Below are 16,143 nucleotides of genomic sequence, written 5' to 3' on the forward strand. Positions count from 1 at the left end.
TCCTTATATTCTTACAGCTTCCCTTGTTTTACCTATGTGTTTCTCATGTTCTTTGAATATCAAACAAATCTATGAATGGTAAAAAAATAGGTGTTTTCGTAAATATTTCTTATCTTCAAGTCAATAGGGAGCTTTAAAGGATGATATTCATGGATGGGGATGATAGACAGAAAGAGACAGGTATGGTTTATTCAGCCTGATGGATTCTTGCAGCTTCTGTTTTCTTACGTTGTTGTACTGCACCATTATCTTGTATAAATCACGCAATATATACAGCAAGAAACAAAGAGAGAAACAGACAGTTACGTTCACCGGTTAAACTGGTAAGATTGGCATCGGAGAGCCGGTGAACAATAACAATAAAAAAAACACTGCAGGTTCAACTGGTGAGGAAATGCAAAGGGGTCACTTTAAAAGCTATTTTAATAACCCATAATGAAATTGACACATATATAACAAGAAACATGAAACACAGATATATAACATGAAACACAGGAAAATGACATACACATATACATATAACACAGTAATAAATACAACAATAAAGAACCCAACTTAATACCTAACAATAATCCTAATCCTATATAGAGGCAATGTGGAAAACACGGACGAGGGGAAGTGATACTTATGCGGTGTCGCAGTGGTGAAATGCTGGGTGATGGTTGATCCCACGGTAGACCCAAGAGGCGTTGTGTTCACTGGTTGAGGCTTGGATCTCAACTGCCAATCCAGAAAACCAAGAGCTGGCTCAACACTTTCGGTTGAGTCGAAAGGGGCCGCGTGAATCCAACTTCGGGACAGTAGCGGGCTTCATGAAACGGTGACGTGGAAGGTTCACGAGACGGTGGCGTGGAAGGTTCACGAGACGGTGACGTGGAAGGGAGGCGGAGAGGTGGCGAACGAGGTAACAAGCGGAGGAGGTGATGGTAGTAATGCATGTTACGGGCGGGCCGTAACATTTCCTCCCCCCTAAGACCTCCGTAATGGGCTCATGAAGGAGGTGAGACGGGAGATCTTGATAAGGCGTCGGCGATGATGTTGTCCACCCCTTGATATGGTGGACTTCCAGGTTGAAGGTTGAGTTAACAAGGCCCACCTAAGAATGCGTTGGTTTCGGTTCTTCATGGCGTGAAGGAAGGCCAGAGGATTGTGATCGGTGAAGACCTTCGTGATGTGAGGACCAGGATGAAGATAGCACTCAAAACGTTGGAGCGCCAGGACGAGTGCCAGAGCCTCCTTCTCGATGGTGGAGTAGTTGAGTTGATGGTGTTTCAGCTTGCGGAGTGATAGGCGATGGGATGGAGGATGCCGCTTGTGGGGTCCGTTTGTAGTAGGACAGCACCCACTCCAACTCCACTCGCGTCCACTTGTAGATGGAAGGGCGGGAGTGATCCGGCGTCCAGACCACTGGTTCCGAGGAGAGAACGCCTTGAGGTGTTGGAAGGCTTGGTCACAGGTCGGGGTCCAGTGGAAGGGGACGGAAGTGCTGATAAGGTCCGTCAGGGGGGCGGCCAGGGTGGAGAAGTTCTTACAGAAGCGTCTGTAAAACCAGCCATCCCCAAGAACCTCATGAGAGCTTTCCTGGTGGTAGGACAGGAAGCCAAGGATGGCCTCCACGTTAGCTCTCTTGGGGTGAACCTTGCCGTTCCCCACCACATGTCCCAGGTAGACCACCGTAGACTTCCCGAAGGTGGACTTGGCCAGGTTGATTGTAAGCCCGGCTTCCTGCAACCGACCCATCAGCCTCCGAAGACGGGTCAGATGTGTCGCCCAGTCGTCTGCAGTCACCACCAGGTCGTCCAGATATGCAGATGTTCCCTCCAAGTCCTGAGTGATGTAATTTATAGCCCTCTGGAAGGTGGCGGGAGCATTAGACAAGCCAAAGGGCATCACTGTGTATTGGTATAGTCCGAAGGGGGTGATGAAGGCGGATATTATTTGGGCCTCGTCCGAGAGGGAATCTGGTAGTAACCTTTAAGCAAGTCTATAGTGGTTACAAATTTGGCTACTCCTATACTATCTATAAGGTCCTCTATCAAGGGCAATGGGTAGGAGTCTGGCACCGTCACTTTATTTAATTTCCTGTAGTCGGTGCAAAATCGACTACTACCATCTGGCTTAGATGTTAACAGGCAGGAGAAGCCCAGGAGATATACTAGGTTCTGCAAGGTGATGACAGAGCAGATAGTCTACCTCTTTTTTCATCAAGTCTCTTTTAATGGGTGAAATGCGATAGGCTGGTTGTCTTATAGGCTTGATGTCATTAGATATTAATGTTATGTCATGTTGGATAGTATTACAAACTCCTGGAAGGTCACCTGTGATTTCAGAAAAGTCTAGCAATAACTTTTTAAGATCAGACTGTTGTGAAGGTGTTAAGGAAAGAAACACCTCATCAAGGTTGGACATGATTTGGCTGTTTGAGGGGCGTCCTTTAGGTGACGAGAAGAGGAATTCGATGTCGGACTCTTCCTCGGGGGGCACAGGACCAGACTCCTTCCTACCAGACATACAGGTACAGTGCGAGACAAGTCGTCCTCTGGTTCTCTGGAGTGGTAAGGTTTCATTAGATTAATATGAACTAGTTGGGAATCCTTACGACGGTCAGGAGTGTGGACCACATAATTTAATGGACTTAGTTTTTGAGCCACAACATAAGGTCCCATGAACTTACTGTGAAGAGCATTGCCTGGAGTGGGGAGAAAAAGTAAAACCTTGTCTCCTGGTTTGAAACTTCTCATGACAGATTTGGGAAGAGAATTCTGTTGCATTTTAGTTTGAGATTTGAGGAAGTTTGATTTAGCAAAAGATCTGACTTCACTGATTTTATTCTTAAGGTTACTGATGTAGTCAGACACACTGGGGCTTGAAGGAGTATTTTGAGTAAACCATTGATCCTTTAATATTTTGAGAGGCCCCCTGATCTGTCTACCATAGAGTAATTCAAAAGGGAGTAACCTAAAGAATCTTGAGGAGATTCTCTTAAAGCGAAGAGAAGGAAAGAAATACTTTCATCCCAGTCTCCTTGATGCTCCAAGCAATACTTCTTCATCATGGATTTTAATGTTTGGTGAAACCGCTCCAGACAGCCTTGGGATTGGGGTGGTAAGCCGAGGAGGTAACATGGTCGATGTTTAGCTCATTCACTATCTGTTGGAAAAAATGGCTAGTGAAATTGCTACCCTTGTCAGACTGAATTTGTTTTGGAATTCCTACCGAGGTGAAAAAATGTATTAGATGTTTTACAATGGTCTTTGATGTGATGTTCTTAAGAGGGAATGCTTCAGGGTACCTGGTAGTGGGATCCATGAGGGTTAACAAATACTGATTCCCTCGTTTGGTTTTGGGTAAGGGCCCTACGCAGTCTAGAATGATCTTTTCGAAGGGCTCCGTCTGAACTGGAATAGGCGTCAGAGGAGCTGGCACAAGGCGTTCGTTAGGCTTACCCACAATTTGACATATGTGACATGTTTTTACATAGTGTGACACATCCTTTTTCATTCCTGGCCAAAAAAATGTTGAAGAGCCTTCTTGTAGGTTTTTGGATGCCTAGATGACCTGACAATCCATCATGAGCTAGTTCTATAATGGCTGGTCTTACAGACAAGGGATGACAACTTGATGTGTTTCTGACCAGGTGTCTAGTTGTTTCAGTTCAGGAGGTCTGTAGGCACGCATCAGGACTCCTTCCTGATAATAAAAACAAGGCAATTTAGACATATCCTTTGTCTCACTGGCAACATGTCTGATCTTAGCCAAAGTGAGATCCTGTTCCTGAGCATTAATCAAATTCTCCTTTGAAATGATGTTATTATACAAGTTGTCAGTAGAGGCAATCATTGGTGGAGGAGGTGATGAAAGGGCAGGGGACTTGGACTGAGACCTGGTGACTGCACACACTGGGAAGAAGTGAGGGATGTTTCGTCCAGGGTCTTAGTGGGACTTTCTGTTAAGGGAGAATCAAGAACAATTAAGTTTGGAACAGCCAAGTTACCCGCAAGATCATTACCCAGTACAAGATGTACCCCGGTACTGGCAGTTCACCAGGTTTAATGGCTACCTCAACCTCTCCTGAAATGAACGGGCACTGTAAGCTAATATTAGCCAAGGGATAGGAGAGCTGTGATTCGAGACCTGTAAGGATCACCTTCTCCCCAGTGAAAGCCTGTTTGATGTTAGGGATGACATCTTCCCTTAAGATGGATTGGGCAGCACCTGTATCACGCAGAACCTTGATATTTATTGCCTTGTCTTTACCATCAGTCAGGGACACTTTACCTTGATACATGTACGAGTCATAAAGTTCTAGAGGAGAGTTGACAGGGTTAGCTAGGGCCACTGGTTTCTTGTTCTCAAATGTGTTAGGTCTAGGGGCCACAAAAGAAAATTGACGTTGAGAACCCTTGCAATTTGGGTGTCTACATTTCTGGATCGTGTGACCTGGCTTCTTACAGTATGTACACCAGGGGGAATTATATGCATTTGGCGAGAATCCGGTTGGCTTACCACCCGCGCCCCAAAACCTTCCCCAAAGGAGGACCTAACATTAGACAGTGAACCACGACCTCTACTACCCAGGGATCCCATCAACAAAGCAAACGCATCAGCCACTTTAGCGGCAGACATAAGATCACTCTCTCCCGTTCTTCCACATGCCTCAGAATATTAAAGGTAACTTGTTCTTCCATTCTTCCAGGACCATTAGATTGAGCAACTCCGAAAAGGTGGTAATGTTAAGGGCGGCTAACCATTTCTTAAATTGTCTTAGTTTCTCACTAGCGAATTCAACATAGGTGTGAGACTCTGGTTTCACATACTTTCGAAACTGTTGTCTGTATCCATCAGAAGTGATAGAGTAGGCGTCTAGAATGTTACCTTTGATCTCTTCATATTCTACCTCATCACTAAGGCCGTTGTATACCCTATAAGCTTTTCCTACTAGCTTAGGGACAAGGAGAGACACCCACTGATCCTTGGGCCATTTATTCCTATTAGCAATGCTCTCAAAAGCGCGAAATGACCCGTCAACATCAGATTCATCAAAAGGGGGAACTAGCGGAGCAGCTGTAGCAGGATTAAAGCTTGCTAACTGTTTCTTTATATCTATTTCTTCCCTCTAAACTTAGCGTCATTTCGTAGGGCTAACTCCTGAATTTCTAACTCTTTCTCCTGCCTTCTAAGTTGTAACTGAAATTCTCTCTCTTCTTTTCTGCCTGTAGTTGCATTTGTTTTCCTGTAGTTGCATTTGTCTTTCTTCTTTTCTCTGTAGTTGCTTTTTCTTTTCTGCCTGTAGTTGCATTTTCTTTTTCTCTTCTTTTTCTGCCTGTAGTTGCATTTGTTTTCATGCATCCGGTATTCTAGTTTAAGCTTCTCAATTTCCCATTGACTTATCCTACTCTTATCCTGTTCTTCCTGGGGACTGTGTATTATAGTCCTCGTAGAGGCTGACATGGGAGTTAACTCTTCTATGGCATTTCCTAGCAACTGACCTTCTTGCACTAGATGTTCAACAACTACATTCTTAATGACCTCTTTAGTCATCTGAGACGTGATGGGAACATCAAAATGTTTAGCGATGGTCTTCCATTGGTCCTTCTTTATATTAGCATCTTTAAGTTGTTCCAGAGAAGGGTCGGCACAAAATCTTCAACGTTAAACTGAGCGGAAGCCATATTAAATAGATGTTAAACCACAACAAAAAAAAATGATAAGCGAATTACTTAAGTGAGGAACTTGGCAGAGTGATAATAAAGGCAACCTTGAAATTACCTAGATTATACTTAAGTAAACACTTATGAGTACAATCACTAATGAGGGGTAAACTAGAGAGTTACGGCATTAAGAGGGATCCGGATTACTCTAGTTACGAGACTTGAGAGTGAGGAGCGAATTGTACTGAGACTTGTTATTGATAAGGAGGCGGATTAGTCTGAGAGACTAGTTAAAATGGCCGATTCTAACTAGCGAGAAAAATGATCCGCGAAGTGAGGGATTGAGGGTTCGCATGAACATATGATGATCCCAACACTTGGATAACACTTATTACACACCTGCCTATGTGCAAAAATAGAGATAAGTGCTATCGGTGAACACGCCTTTCTACCTGGTTTCCTGCTCTACCACTGCTATGCGATACCAATGAAAGTCACGAAGCACGTTTAACCCAAAAGGAGCCACTTGATCGCACAAAGGTAAATTTAAACCACACGCAGAGTAAGTCACAGAAAAAAACACATCAGAGTCACAACACCACAGAAACACAAGCAATCACAGAAAAAAGTCACTGGAAAAATGGAACACTGAACATGGGTTATAATGGTCCTGTCACGGTCGCCAATTGTTACGTTCACCGGTTAAACTGGTAAGATTGGCATCGGAGAGCCGGTGAACAATAACAATAAAAAAAACACTGCAGGTTCAACTGGTGAGGAAATGCAAAGGGGTCACTTTAAAAGCTATTTTAATAACCCATAATGAAATTGACACATATATAACAAGAAACATGAAACACAGATATATAACATGAAACACAGGAAAATGACATACACATATACATATAACACAGTAATAAATACAACAATAAAGAACCCAACTTAATACCTAACAATAATCCTAATCCTATATAGAGGCAATGTGGAAAACACGGACGAGGGGAAGTGATACTTATGCGGTGTCGCAGTGGTGAAATGCTGGGTGATGGTTGATCCCACGGTAGACCCAAGAGGCGTTGTGTTCACTGGTTGAGGCTTGGATCTCAACTGCCAATCCAGAAAACCAAGAGCTGGCTCAACACTTTCGGTTGAGTCGAAAGGGGCCGCGTGAATCCAACTTCGGGACAGTAGCGGGCTTCATGAAACGGTGACGTGGAAGGTTCACGAGACGGTGGCGTGGAAGGTTCACGAGACGGTGACGTGGAAGGGGAGGCGGAGAGGTGGCGAACGAGGTAACAAGCGGAGGAGGTGATGGTAGTAATGCATGTTACGGGCGGGCCGTAACACCTCAGGTTTGGTAATGGCGTAGAAACCTGTTATTCTTTTCTTTACTCTCTCAACCGTATACCATAACACTCAAGTCTCGCGACATACTGTACTAAACATTCTTATTCGATTCTCCTCAGTTTTGGTAATGGTGTAGAAACCTATCATTTTCATCTTTGCTTTCTTAACCGCACCATAACCATCACTTCTAGAAACGTATGATAGTTGTTTTCCTACTGTAATAAAAAGTTTATTTGATCCTCCTCAATTGATTTTTGTTAATGGTGTTGAAACCTATTATTATTTCAGTCGTACATAACTGTGTCATTGGGAACCACAGACACTTGACGATCGTTTTCTTATTGCCCTAAAAATACCAAAATCACAAGGTTTTTCTTCACTTCTCTTGACAGTAGTGCTGGAACCCTCTTCTTAGTTGCCTATATATATATATATATATATATATATATATATATATATATATATATATATATATATATATATATATATATATATATATATATATATATATATATATATATATATATATATATATATATATATATATATATATATATAGTGCTGCTTAGGTGAGAAAAAAATATATGCTATTCGTGTTCATTTATTTGTTATACTAGAAATATCTGGATGGGGAAGAGAGGTAGCTTAAGCACACTGGGACTGCCTCGTGTAGGCCTAGCGGCCTCTTGCAGCCTCCCTTTTTTCTTATGTTCTTATGTTCTTAAATAAAATGTGCACGAAATGTAAAACTGAAGGAAAATATTGGAGAAAATTATGAAAGTGTGGAAAATGAATGGGAAAGTATATATAAAAAAACAGATAAATGATTAGAGAAATATATAAGAAAGGAAAATTGTTGAGGGAAAATACAGAAATGTGAGGAAAATTAGTAGGAAAGTATATGATAATGAGATAAATGATTAGAGAAAAATGTAATGATAAAAATGATTGAAGGAAAAGGTAAAAGAGATAAATTATTTTGGAAAGATATAAAACGGAACGGAATGAGTGAGAGAAAGTATAAAAGTGAAGGAAGGGACTGAGAGAGAATATAATAAAGATAAAAGAAATTACTATAGCAAGATAAAGTAAGAAAATGGAGATGGAGAAAGATATAAGTGAGGGGAATAATTTTAAACGATAACAAAGAATGTGCGAGGGAGAGATAATATACGAGTGATGAAAATTACGTAATCTCTCTCTCTCTCTCTCTCTCTCTCTCTCTCTCTCTCTCTCTCTCTCTCTCATTACATCACCTCACGTCACCTCTTCTCCATCTTCTCTCCTCTTCTCTATCTTCCCTCTTCTCCTCTCTTCAACTATTCTTTCAATCAATCACTACTCTCTCTCTCTCTCTCTCTCTCTCTCTCTGCTGCACTATGTCCAGAAATTGCAAAATTTTGCAACTAAAGTAGCCGTTGCCTGTTCCAGGAAATACGATCATGTAACCCTCATTATTAAAAAAAAGTTAAAGTGGTTGAAAATCATAGAGAAGCACATCCTTGATAAATGTACCACTGTTTATAAAGCTGTCAATGGTTTTTATCCAGATTGGTACCTTAGGTTCCCCACAGTCAGAGAAAATACTACAAGTAACACAAGACAGCTAGATAACCTTTTTGTGTCTAGACCTTGAACAGACTGTGGTGCCAGAGCCATCACGATACTTGGACACAAACTCTGGAATGCACTGCCTTCTTGTGTCATCAACTCTACAAGCCTTCATGCTTTTAAATCTCGACTCAGTGAATATCTTTTAAATAATTTTTAGCCCATGTTACCATGGCATAATTGTTTTTAAATGACTTTTACTCAATGTTTACATAGTATCAATCTAATTTCAATTACTTCTCTTAAGATGTCTTATATTGTAATAATTGTACTTTATTGGTATACGCTTTGTGTGTGTGTGTGTGTGTGTGTGTCATCAACTCTACAAGAAATGGGCTAGTGAAATGTTTTAAATGACTGCATTGGTGTTCTTAGGTAATTGGTATAACACGTGAGCAAAAGTGAAATGTCACGAGCATGAATCTCTGTATGATAGAGGCAGATATCCCTCCTGTACAACATCTCATTGAAAAGAAAAGATATAAGTTTATTGCAAGAAAGCATGGAAACATAGATATGGAACAACCGTACCACTTTGTATATAACCTTTGTAGAGAAGCAAACACACTTGGTTTTCGTTTCATAGAAAGATCCCTTTTGTGGGACAGTAATGAAAATCCATTAAATAACATTGAGACCTATGTTCGGGAAAGAGCGGCAGGTGCAACGAAGTTAACAACATATACCACAGAACTGAACCCCTCAATGACAGTGCATCAAGTGTATCGGACAATGAAATTCATCCCTGACTATAAACGTGAATCTTTCACTAGACTTAGACTCATGTCCCACAGTCTTAGGATAGAGGTAGGGAGGTGGAGCCGCACACCAACAGATCAACGTGTGTGTCAATGTGATGGACAACAGGTACAGACAGAACAGCATGTGATGATACACTGTCCACTTTCTGCTCAATATCGTGTACAATTCCCTATGTTAACCTTTACAAGTATCACTGATCTACTCAGTGAAAATGTTTATATAGGTGAACTATGTGACTATGTATTTAAAGTGTTTAATTTGTATACATGAACCTTAATGTAGATGAAATATGTAACCTCTTTTTACATAAACTGAGAAATCGCCCCTTATAAGATTATTGAAAATATTTTTAATTTTGGACAAAATGTAAGTTTAAATTTTTGATCTTTGTTCTTTGTTCATGTAATTTTGTTTTGTCAATAAATTAATTAACTAACTGTGTGTGTGTGTGTGTGTGTGTGTGTGTGTGTGTGTGTGTGTGTGTGTGTGTGTGTGTGTGTGTGTCTGCATTTTAATGATGATTTTATATTTTATTTTTAATTGACTATCTATGTGTAAATCATCTGTAAAAATAACCATGTTTCATGGAACAAGTAAAGAATCTGAATCTGAATCTCTCTCTCTCTCTCTCTCTCTCTCTCTCTCTCCAGGTTCGTGGTGTTTGTGGAGAACAACGTACACTTTTCCTACACCGCCTTCGCTGACAACCTGGACTGTATCAGCGTAGGTGATGCAACGTCAGAGAGAGAGAGAGAGAGAGAGAGAGAGAGAGAGAGAGAGAGAGAGAGAGAGAGAGAGAGAGAGAGAGAGAGAGAGAGAGAGAGAGAGAGAGAGAGAAAATTACTATGGGTCACTTAAGGAAATAAAAATGAGGAGACGGGGCCAGAACAAAAGTAAGAAAGAAAGAAAAAAAAAAAACAGTAGTAAAAGAAAACAGAAATAAAAGAGACAAATACGTACCAAATGAAAACAAAGGTACAGAGGAAGAGACAAGATAAAAGGAGAGGAGAGAAGAGAGGAGAGGAGAGGAGATGAGAGAAAAAGAAAGAGAAGAGGAGATGAGAGAAGAAAAGAGAAAAGATGAGAGGACGGAAGAGGAGAGAAGAGGAGTGAAGAAGAGATTAAAGAGAGGAGAGGAGAGGAGAGAAGAGGAGAGAGAGGAGGGGGTCACTTATAAGACGGAAGACAGGGCAGGACAAGCATCAAGGCTCATGCACTCTCTTCCCTCCTCCCGCAGGCCACCGCGAGGACTTGTTCTTCCTGTGGTCTATCAACACCGTGGCCGAGGCGCAGCTGCCTGGCGGGGTGGTGCCTGAGGTGTGGTATCATGCCTGCCACCTCTTGGACTCCCAGGGGTACTCTTTCTACTGGCAAGGTGAGGTGAGTTACATACACACAGGCCGCCACACACCCAGACAAACAGGGCCAGGAGGTAAGGGACTATATTCTGTGCCGGCCTCCAATACTTTCGAAAGGCTCTTACTGAACGGACACAGGTTTTTGAAATTTTTTATGGTTTTCTAGTCACAGATTGATAAGGTTTCTATATTATCAACAGGAGTAACACACTTAAAAACTCGGCTATTCATCTTTGTGGCTTTCGAAAATAATCGTGTTGAGAGTCCTCTTTAGAGGATTTCAGACCAGCAAGCAGCTAAAATCAACGTTACTCTTGACGGAAAACAGGAAAGATGCTAAAAAATAAACCAGTTATGAATCTTTTTTTGTGCCTGATAATGTTTTATGATCAGCGCTATACCATTCTTTTCTCCCTCTGTGTAGTCATCTGATAGCCACTGCTGGATAAAGACGTGTTAAGACTTCTTGCTCCCTCCTTGTTAGCGATCTGTTTATAAACCACTGTGGAAGTTGCCTGCCCAGAGTGGCGCTCATTGACATGGTGAGCCTCGTGGTCTGACACATGCATTCCGAGACAGAAGGTGTTCAGCGGGCAGGCGCAGTGCAAGTGGCCATTCCTCCTGAACGGGACCGTGGTGCTGGGCCAGGAGCAGGACCACGTGGGCGGAGGGTTCGATGGTACACAGGTAAGGAGGCTGTGGCGGTGCAGGAGTGCGTATTTGGTACAATGGGAAAAGACAGTCCTGGAGGATGATGGCGAGGGTGGTGTGTGCTACATGGTGTGTTCCTTCACCCTATCAGGTGTCGCGCGGAGACATCACGCAGGTGTACATGTGGGGACGCCTGTTGGAGCCCGCCACCGTGCGTCACCTGGCGTCGTGCGGCACGGCCCCTGCCCAGGATGTACTCTTCTCCACAGAAACCTCACAATTGGAGGAGTTCGGCACTCAGCAGGGTTGGCTGCAGCTGTCCAACCTGTGCAGGTGAGGCGCCGCTCAGCACAGACGTCAATGTTATTACGCTCACGAAGTTTGGTACATTCATCTCTTCCATTTACTTGCCTACAGGAAGCAGCCGTTCTACGCCATCCTACCCGAGGAGAGGAGCCTGCAGGCGTCACTGCAGGTGTGTCAGGTGATGGACGGCAGCCTGGCTCTGCCCACCTCCCCCGAAGAGAATTTGCGCCTCACGCGGCAGATGACGCCCTTCAGCGACCTGTGCGTGCCCACGGCGGTGTGGAAGCTGTGGCTGGGCACGCACATGACGACGCCTGGACATTGGGAGGGACTCCGTGATGCTGAGCCGATCACTTATCAGAACTTCCGCCCTTCTTCCAGCACCAACAGTTCTGTGTTTGGCTGTGCAGAGCTGCGCCTCGACGGTTACTGGGAGCCAGACTACTGCAAGTCCAAGCGCTGCACCGCCTGCAGCTTTGTGCGCACCAGCTACCTCCACTTCCGCGGCCTGTGTTTTGACAAGGAGCTGGAGGCCAGGTTTAGGGTGGTGGGGTCGCCAGAGCGGCGGCCTGTGTTCTGGAGTCACCAGGGTCTGCTGATCGTCTGGCGCGACACCCTCAGCAGGTGGCAGATGGAAGACCCCAACATCAACGCCACCTTGATGTGGGGACTCGGGGTGGGCAGCGACTACCCGCTGGGTCGGCGCCAGTGGCGCCTGGCGCGGGAGATGTGTGGCCAGCAGGAGGGCCACACGCTGCACGCCAGCCTGTCCCGCTGTGCCGCTGAGGAGTTCACGTGCTCCACCGGGGAGTGCATCGCGCCGCACCTGCGCTGCAACTTCCACTACGACTGCCCGGACAACAGCGACGAGGCGAGCTGCACCATGGTGGAGGCGAGCAACGACGCGCTGCTCAAGCAGGTCCCGCCGCCGCCGCCGCTGGGATCCCCGCAAGGCGACATCCTGCAGCTGCAGCCTTCCATGACCCTAACGAGAGTGGCCGAAGTGAACGACCTCAGCATGTCCATCACGCTTGAGTTCAAGTTAACCCTCACGTGGAGCGACCCTCGCGTCAACTTCCGCCACCTGGGCGTAACCGGCAAGAAGGGTACGATGCTCACCAAAGAGGACGGCGGACGACTGTGGCGGCCGCTGCTACGCGTAGCCAACCTGGATGGCAACAGTCTGAAGGAGCTGGGGCGCCGCTTCCAGGCAAAGGCCATCGCTCCCCCAACCCAGCCGACCTTCAACGACGTGGACACAGGTGAGTTCTCTAGAGTCTAGACTATAGTCTCAAGCACGCTGTGTGTTCCTCTCTCCCACACGTCGCATATGTTCCGGGAAGGCGACAGAATGTCTTTGCGGTGGTATCTCAGTGTGTCTCCTTTGTTTCTCACCAGATGGCATCTACGAGGGCCGATACGTGCACCTACAATTGACGCAGCGATTTCTGGCGCGGGTGGCGTGCTACTTGGAGCTGTACTCGTACCCGTTCGACCAGCAGCGGTGCGCCGTGGAGGTGCAGCTGGCGCCGGAGTCTGGTGGCGGGGCGGCGGTGCGGTTCTCACCCATGGCTGAAGTGAAGTACACGGGGCCCGAGACGCTGGCCATGTACACGGTGAAGCACGTGCAGCGCACCAACGCCACAGAGAACAGCCTGAGGGTGGAGTTTGAGCTGCACCGGCGGCAGGGCGTCATCATGCTGTCCACCTTCCTGCCGTCAGGGCTGCTGCTGCTGGTGAGCTGGGCCACGCTGTTCGTGAAGATCAGCGAACTCAACGTGCGCGCCATCATGTCCCTCACCACACTGCTGGTGCTGTACACACTCTTCTCCAACATGTCCAACTCGCTGCCCGCCACCGCCTCCATCAAGCTCATCGACGTGTGGTTCTTCTTCATTATCTTCCTGCTCTTCACCAACATCGTGGTGCACATCTGCGTGCGTCCCACCACCACGCCCACCACCACCGCGACGGAGGTGAAGGTGTTTGTGCCCACGCAGCCACAACCTCCACCAACATGCCTGAGGCGCCCAGACTCCTGCGCTGGTACCGACTGGTCATCCTACCGGTGCTAGTGGTGCTCTTCAACCTCATGTTCTGGCTGGTGGTGCTCACTCAGTGACACACACACACACACACACACACACACACACACACACACAGTTAGTTAGTTTTATTGACTAAAAATACTCGTAGAATAAAGTGAAAGGTACAAAATTCCCAATGGTCCAAATAAAGATTCATACATTTCCAAACATAGATAAAAGCAATGTCACCTAAGTATTCTTTAAGATTAGACGATGCACGGTAACCAACATTACCAAACAGTTACTAGAATTATCATATAACTGACATAGATACATAACTCAACATAACGACTTATATAATTTGACCAATATTAATGCAATAGCTAGTATGCACATTATTCTAAGTATTGTTTTCTTTTTAGGTCCTATAACTATTCAAAACTTCATACACGTACTTACACAAAACATTTAAGTCTTCTGTTTCATTAAATAACTCATCAAAATTTTGTTTGCTTATCATAATTATATTTTTGCCTGATCTGTCTCGTTAGTACGCACTCCAGCGTTGCTCAGTCTGTGTCGCCTGCCCGTTACATGGACACATGCGCAAGTCCCGCGGGATGTGACTCCAACGGCCACTGTCGATCTTTAAGTCATGAGATATCAGTCGAATTCTAGTAAACGCCATACGTGTAAAATCAGGGATATATATGCCATCTGAGTAAATATTATGGACACCTAGACTGGAATTCACACACACACACACACACACACACACACACACACACACACACCGGCACGGTAGCTCAGTGGTTAGAGCGCTGGCTTCACAAGCCAGAGGACCGGGGTTCGATTCCCCGGCCTGGTGGAGATATTTGGGTGTGTCTCCTTTCACGTGTAGCCCCTGTTCACCTAGCAGTGAGTAGGTCCGGAATGTAAATCGAGGAGTTGTGACCTTGTTGTCCCGGTGTGTGGTGTGTGCCTGGTCTCAGGCCTATCCGAAGAGCGGAAATAATGAGCTCTGAGGTCGTTCCGTAGGGTAACGTCTGGCTGTCTCGTCAGAGACTGCAGCAGATCAAACAGTGAAACACACACACACACACACACACACACACACACACACACACACACACACACACACAGGGCCGTTTCTAGCTTTGTGGGGGCCCTAGGCAAGATGCTGTTTGGGGGGCCCTAGATTTCAATTTTTCGTCGGAGCCCTGGGTGACTTACGAAATTTAAATTTTCCAGGCTACCCAGGGGGGCCCCTGGTGGCTTGGGGGCCCTAGCCAATCGCCTTGTCCGCCTATAGCTAGAAACGGCCCTGCACACACACACACACACACACACACACACAGTGTCACCAGCAACCCTCACTTAGAATCATTGACAATGCTATGTACCAAAACATTTGATGCCAACTTAGCTAATACAGACAGTAAAACAATCATCAAGGAAAGCAACACTTTTGTCTATAATCTCTCTGTTGTTTGTCAGTGCATCTGCATTCACGTCTGTCTCGACAACACAAAAACATCATGGTCATCATCATCTGTCATCAAAATCTCATTTCCTCTGGTCCTTTACTCCCATCCTAACGTCCTCCTCCCACCGCTGCGCCAACGCCCTTTACTTTACCTTCCCGTTTCATCACCACCGCAGCCAAGTGTTTGTAAAGCCTCTGATGACACGCTGTAGCACGGCAACAAAGTACAGTACAAAGCTCGTATTCTGAAACGCCTTGCTCTCTCATCACAACGGTTTTCAAAGGCCTCAGAGACAATTAGCCTGGTCCTCAAGACTATTTATCTTGTTAATAACGAACAAGTATTGTCAATATGTCTCTAGAACGGGGTAAAACATCGTGTCACTTTAACTAGAGCCTTTTTGAAAGTAGTCGAAGAGCGGCGCATGTGTTTGAGAATATGGATCTAAGTTTCATCATTGCCTACCTACATCTAACTTCCTGAGCCTAACCTTTTAACGTAAACAAGAGTTGATGAAGAGTTTCCCTCCGCGCGTGAGAGAACATGTGACAGGATAAGTGTTTGTATCAGGAGTGGATTAATAGTTAACGTTGGCTCTGGTTTGGGTTTTATTGAACCTGCGAGAAGAGTCAAGAGCTTCAGTGTACGTGTGGAGGAAGAAGAAGAAGAAGAGAGAGAGAGAGAGAGAGAGAGAGAGAGAGAGAGAGAGAGAGAGAGAGAGAGAGAGAATATGCTTTTATGTGAGAGGTAAACAGTTTGTCCCACGTCCTAGCTCCACTTATATATAGATTTCAGTGAACTTGCTCGCTTCCTCCAAGACTGATCCATAATACATGACGAACACTGTGTGCATTCTAATTTACTACACAAGTCTGCTGCATTGATCTGACTTAACATCACTTCAAGGACGAACACAACTTGACAAAACAACTCACAGGCGCGT

General features: G+C 45.0%; 1 protein-coding gene across 1 annotated transcript in view; it reads left to right on the plus strand.

The window, feature by feature from the left end:
- LOC123508536 overlaps nt 1–13,761 on the plus strand; it is a 38,349-nt gene extending 24,588 nt beyond the window's left edge. Inside the window, exons 4-8 of the mRNA XM_045262272.1 lie at nt 10,022–10,094; nt 10,609–11,416; nt 11,532–11,713; nt 11,798–12,948; nt 13,085–13,761. Coding sequence (XP_045118207.1) covers nt 11,562–11,713; nt 11,798–12,948; nt 13,085–13,761 — 1,980 coding nt within the window. The 5' untranslated portion in view covers nt 10,022–10,094; nt 10,609–11,416; nt 11,532–11,561. The remainder of the gene's footprint in view (nt 1–10,021; nt 10,095–10,608; nt 11,417–11,531; nt 11,714–11,797; nt 12,949–13,084) is intronic.
- Nucleotides 13,762–16,143: the final 2,382 nt, after the last annotated feature.

This window comes from Portunus trituberculatus, chromosome 25 (assembly GCF_017591435.1).
Source record: "Portunus trituberculatus isolate SZX2019 chromosome 25, ASM1759143v1, whole genome shotgun sequence".
NCBI classification, from domain to species: Eukaryota; Metazoa; Arthropoda; class Malacostraca; order Decapoda; family Portunidae; genus Portunus; species Portunus trituberculatus.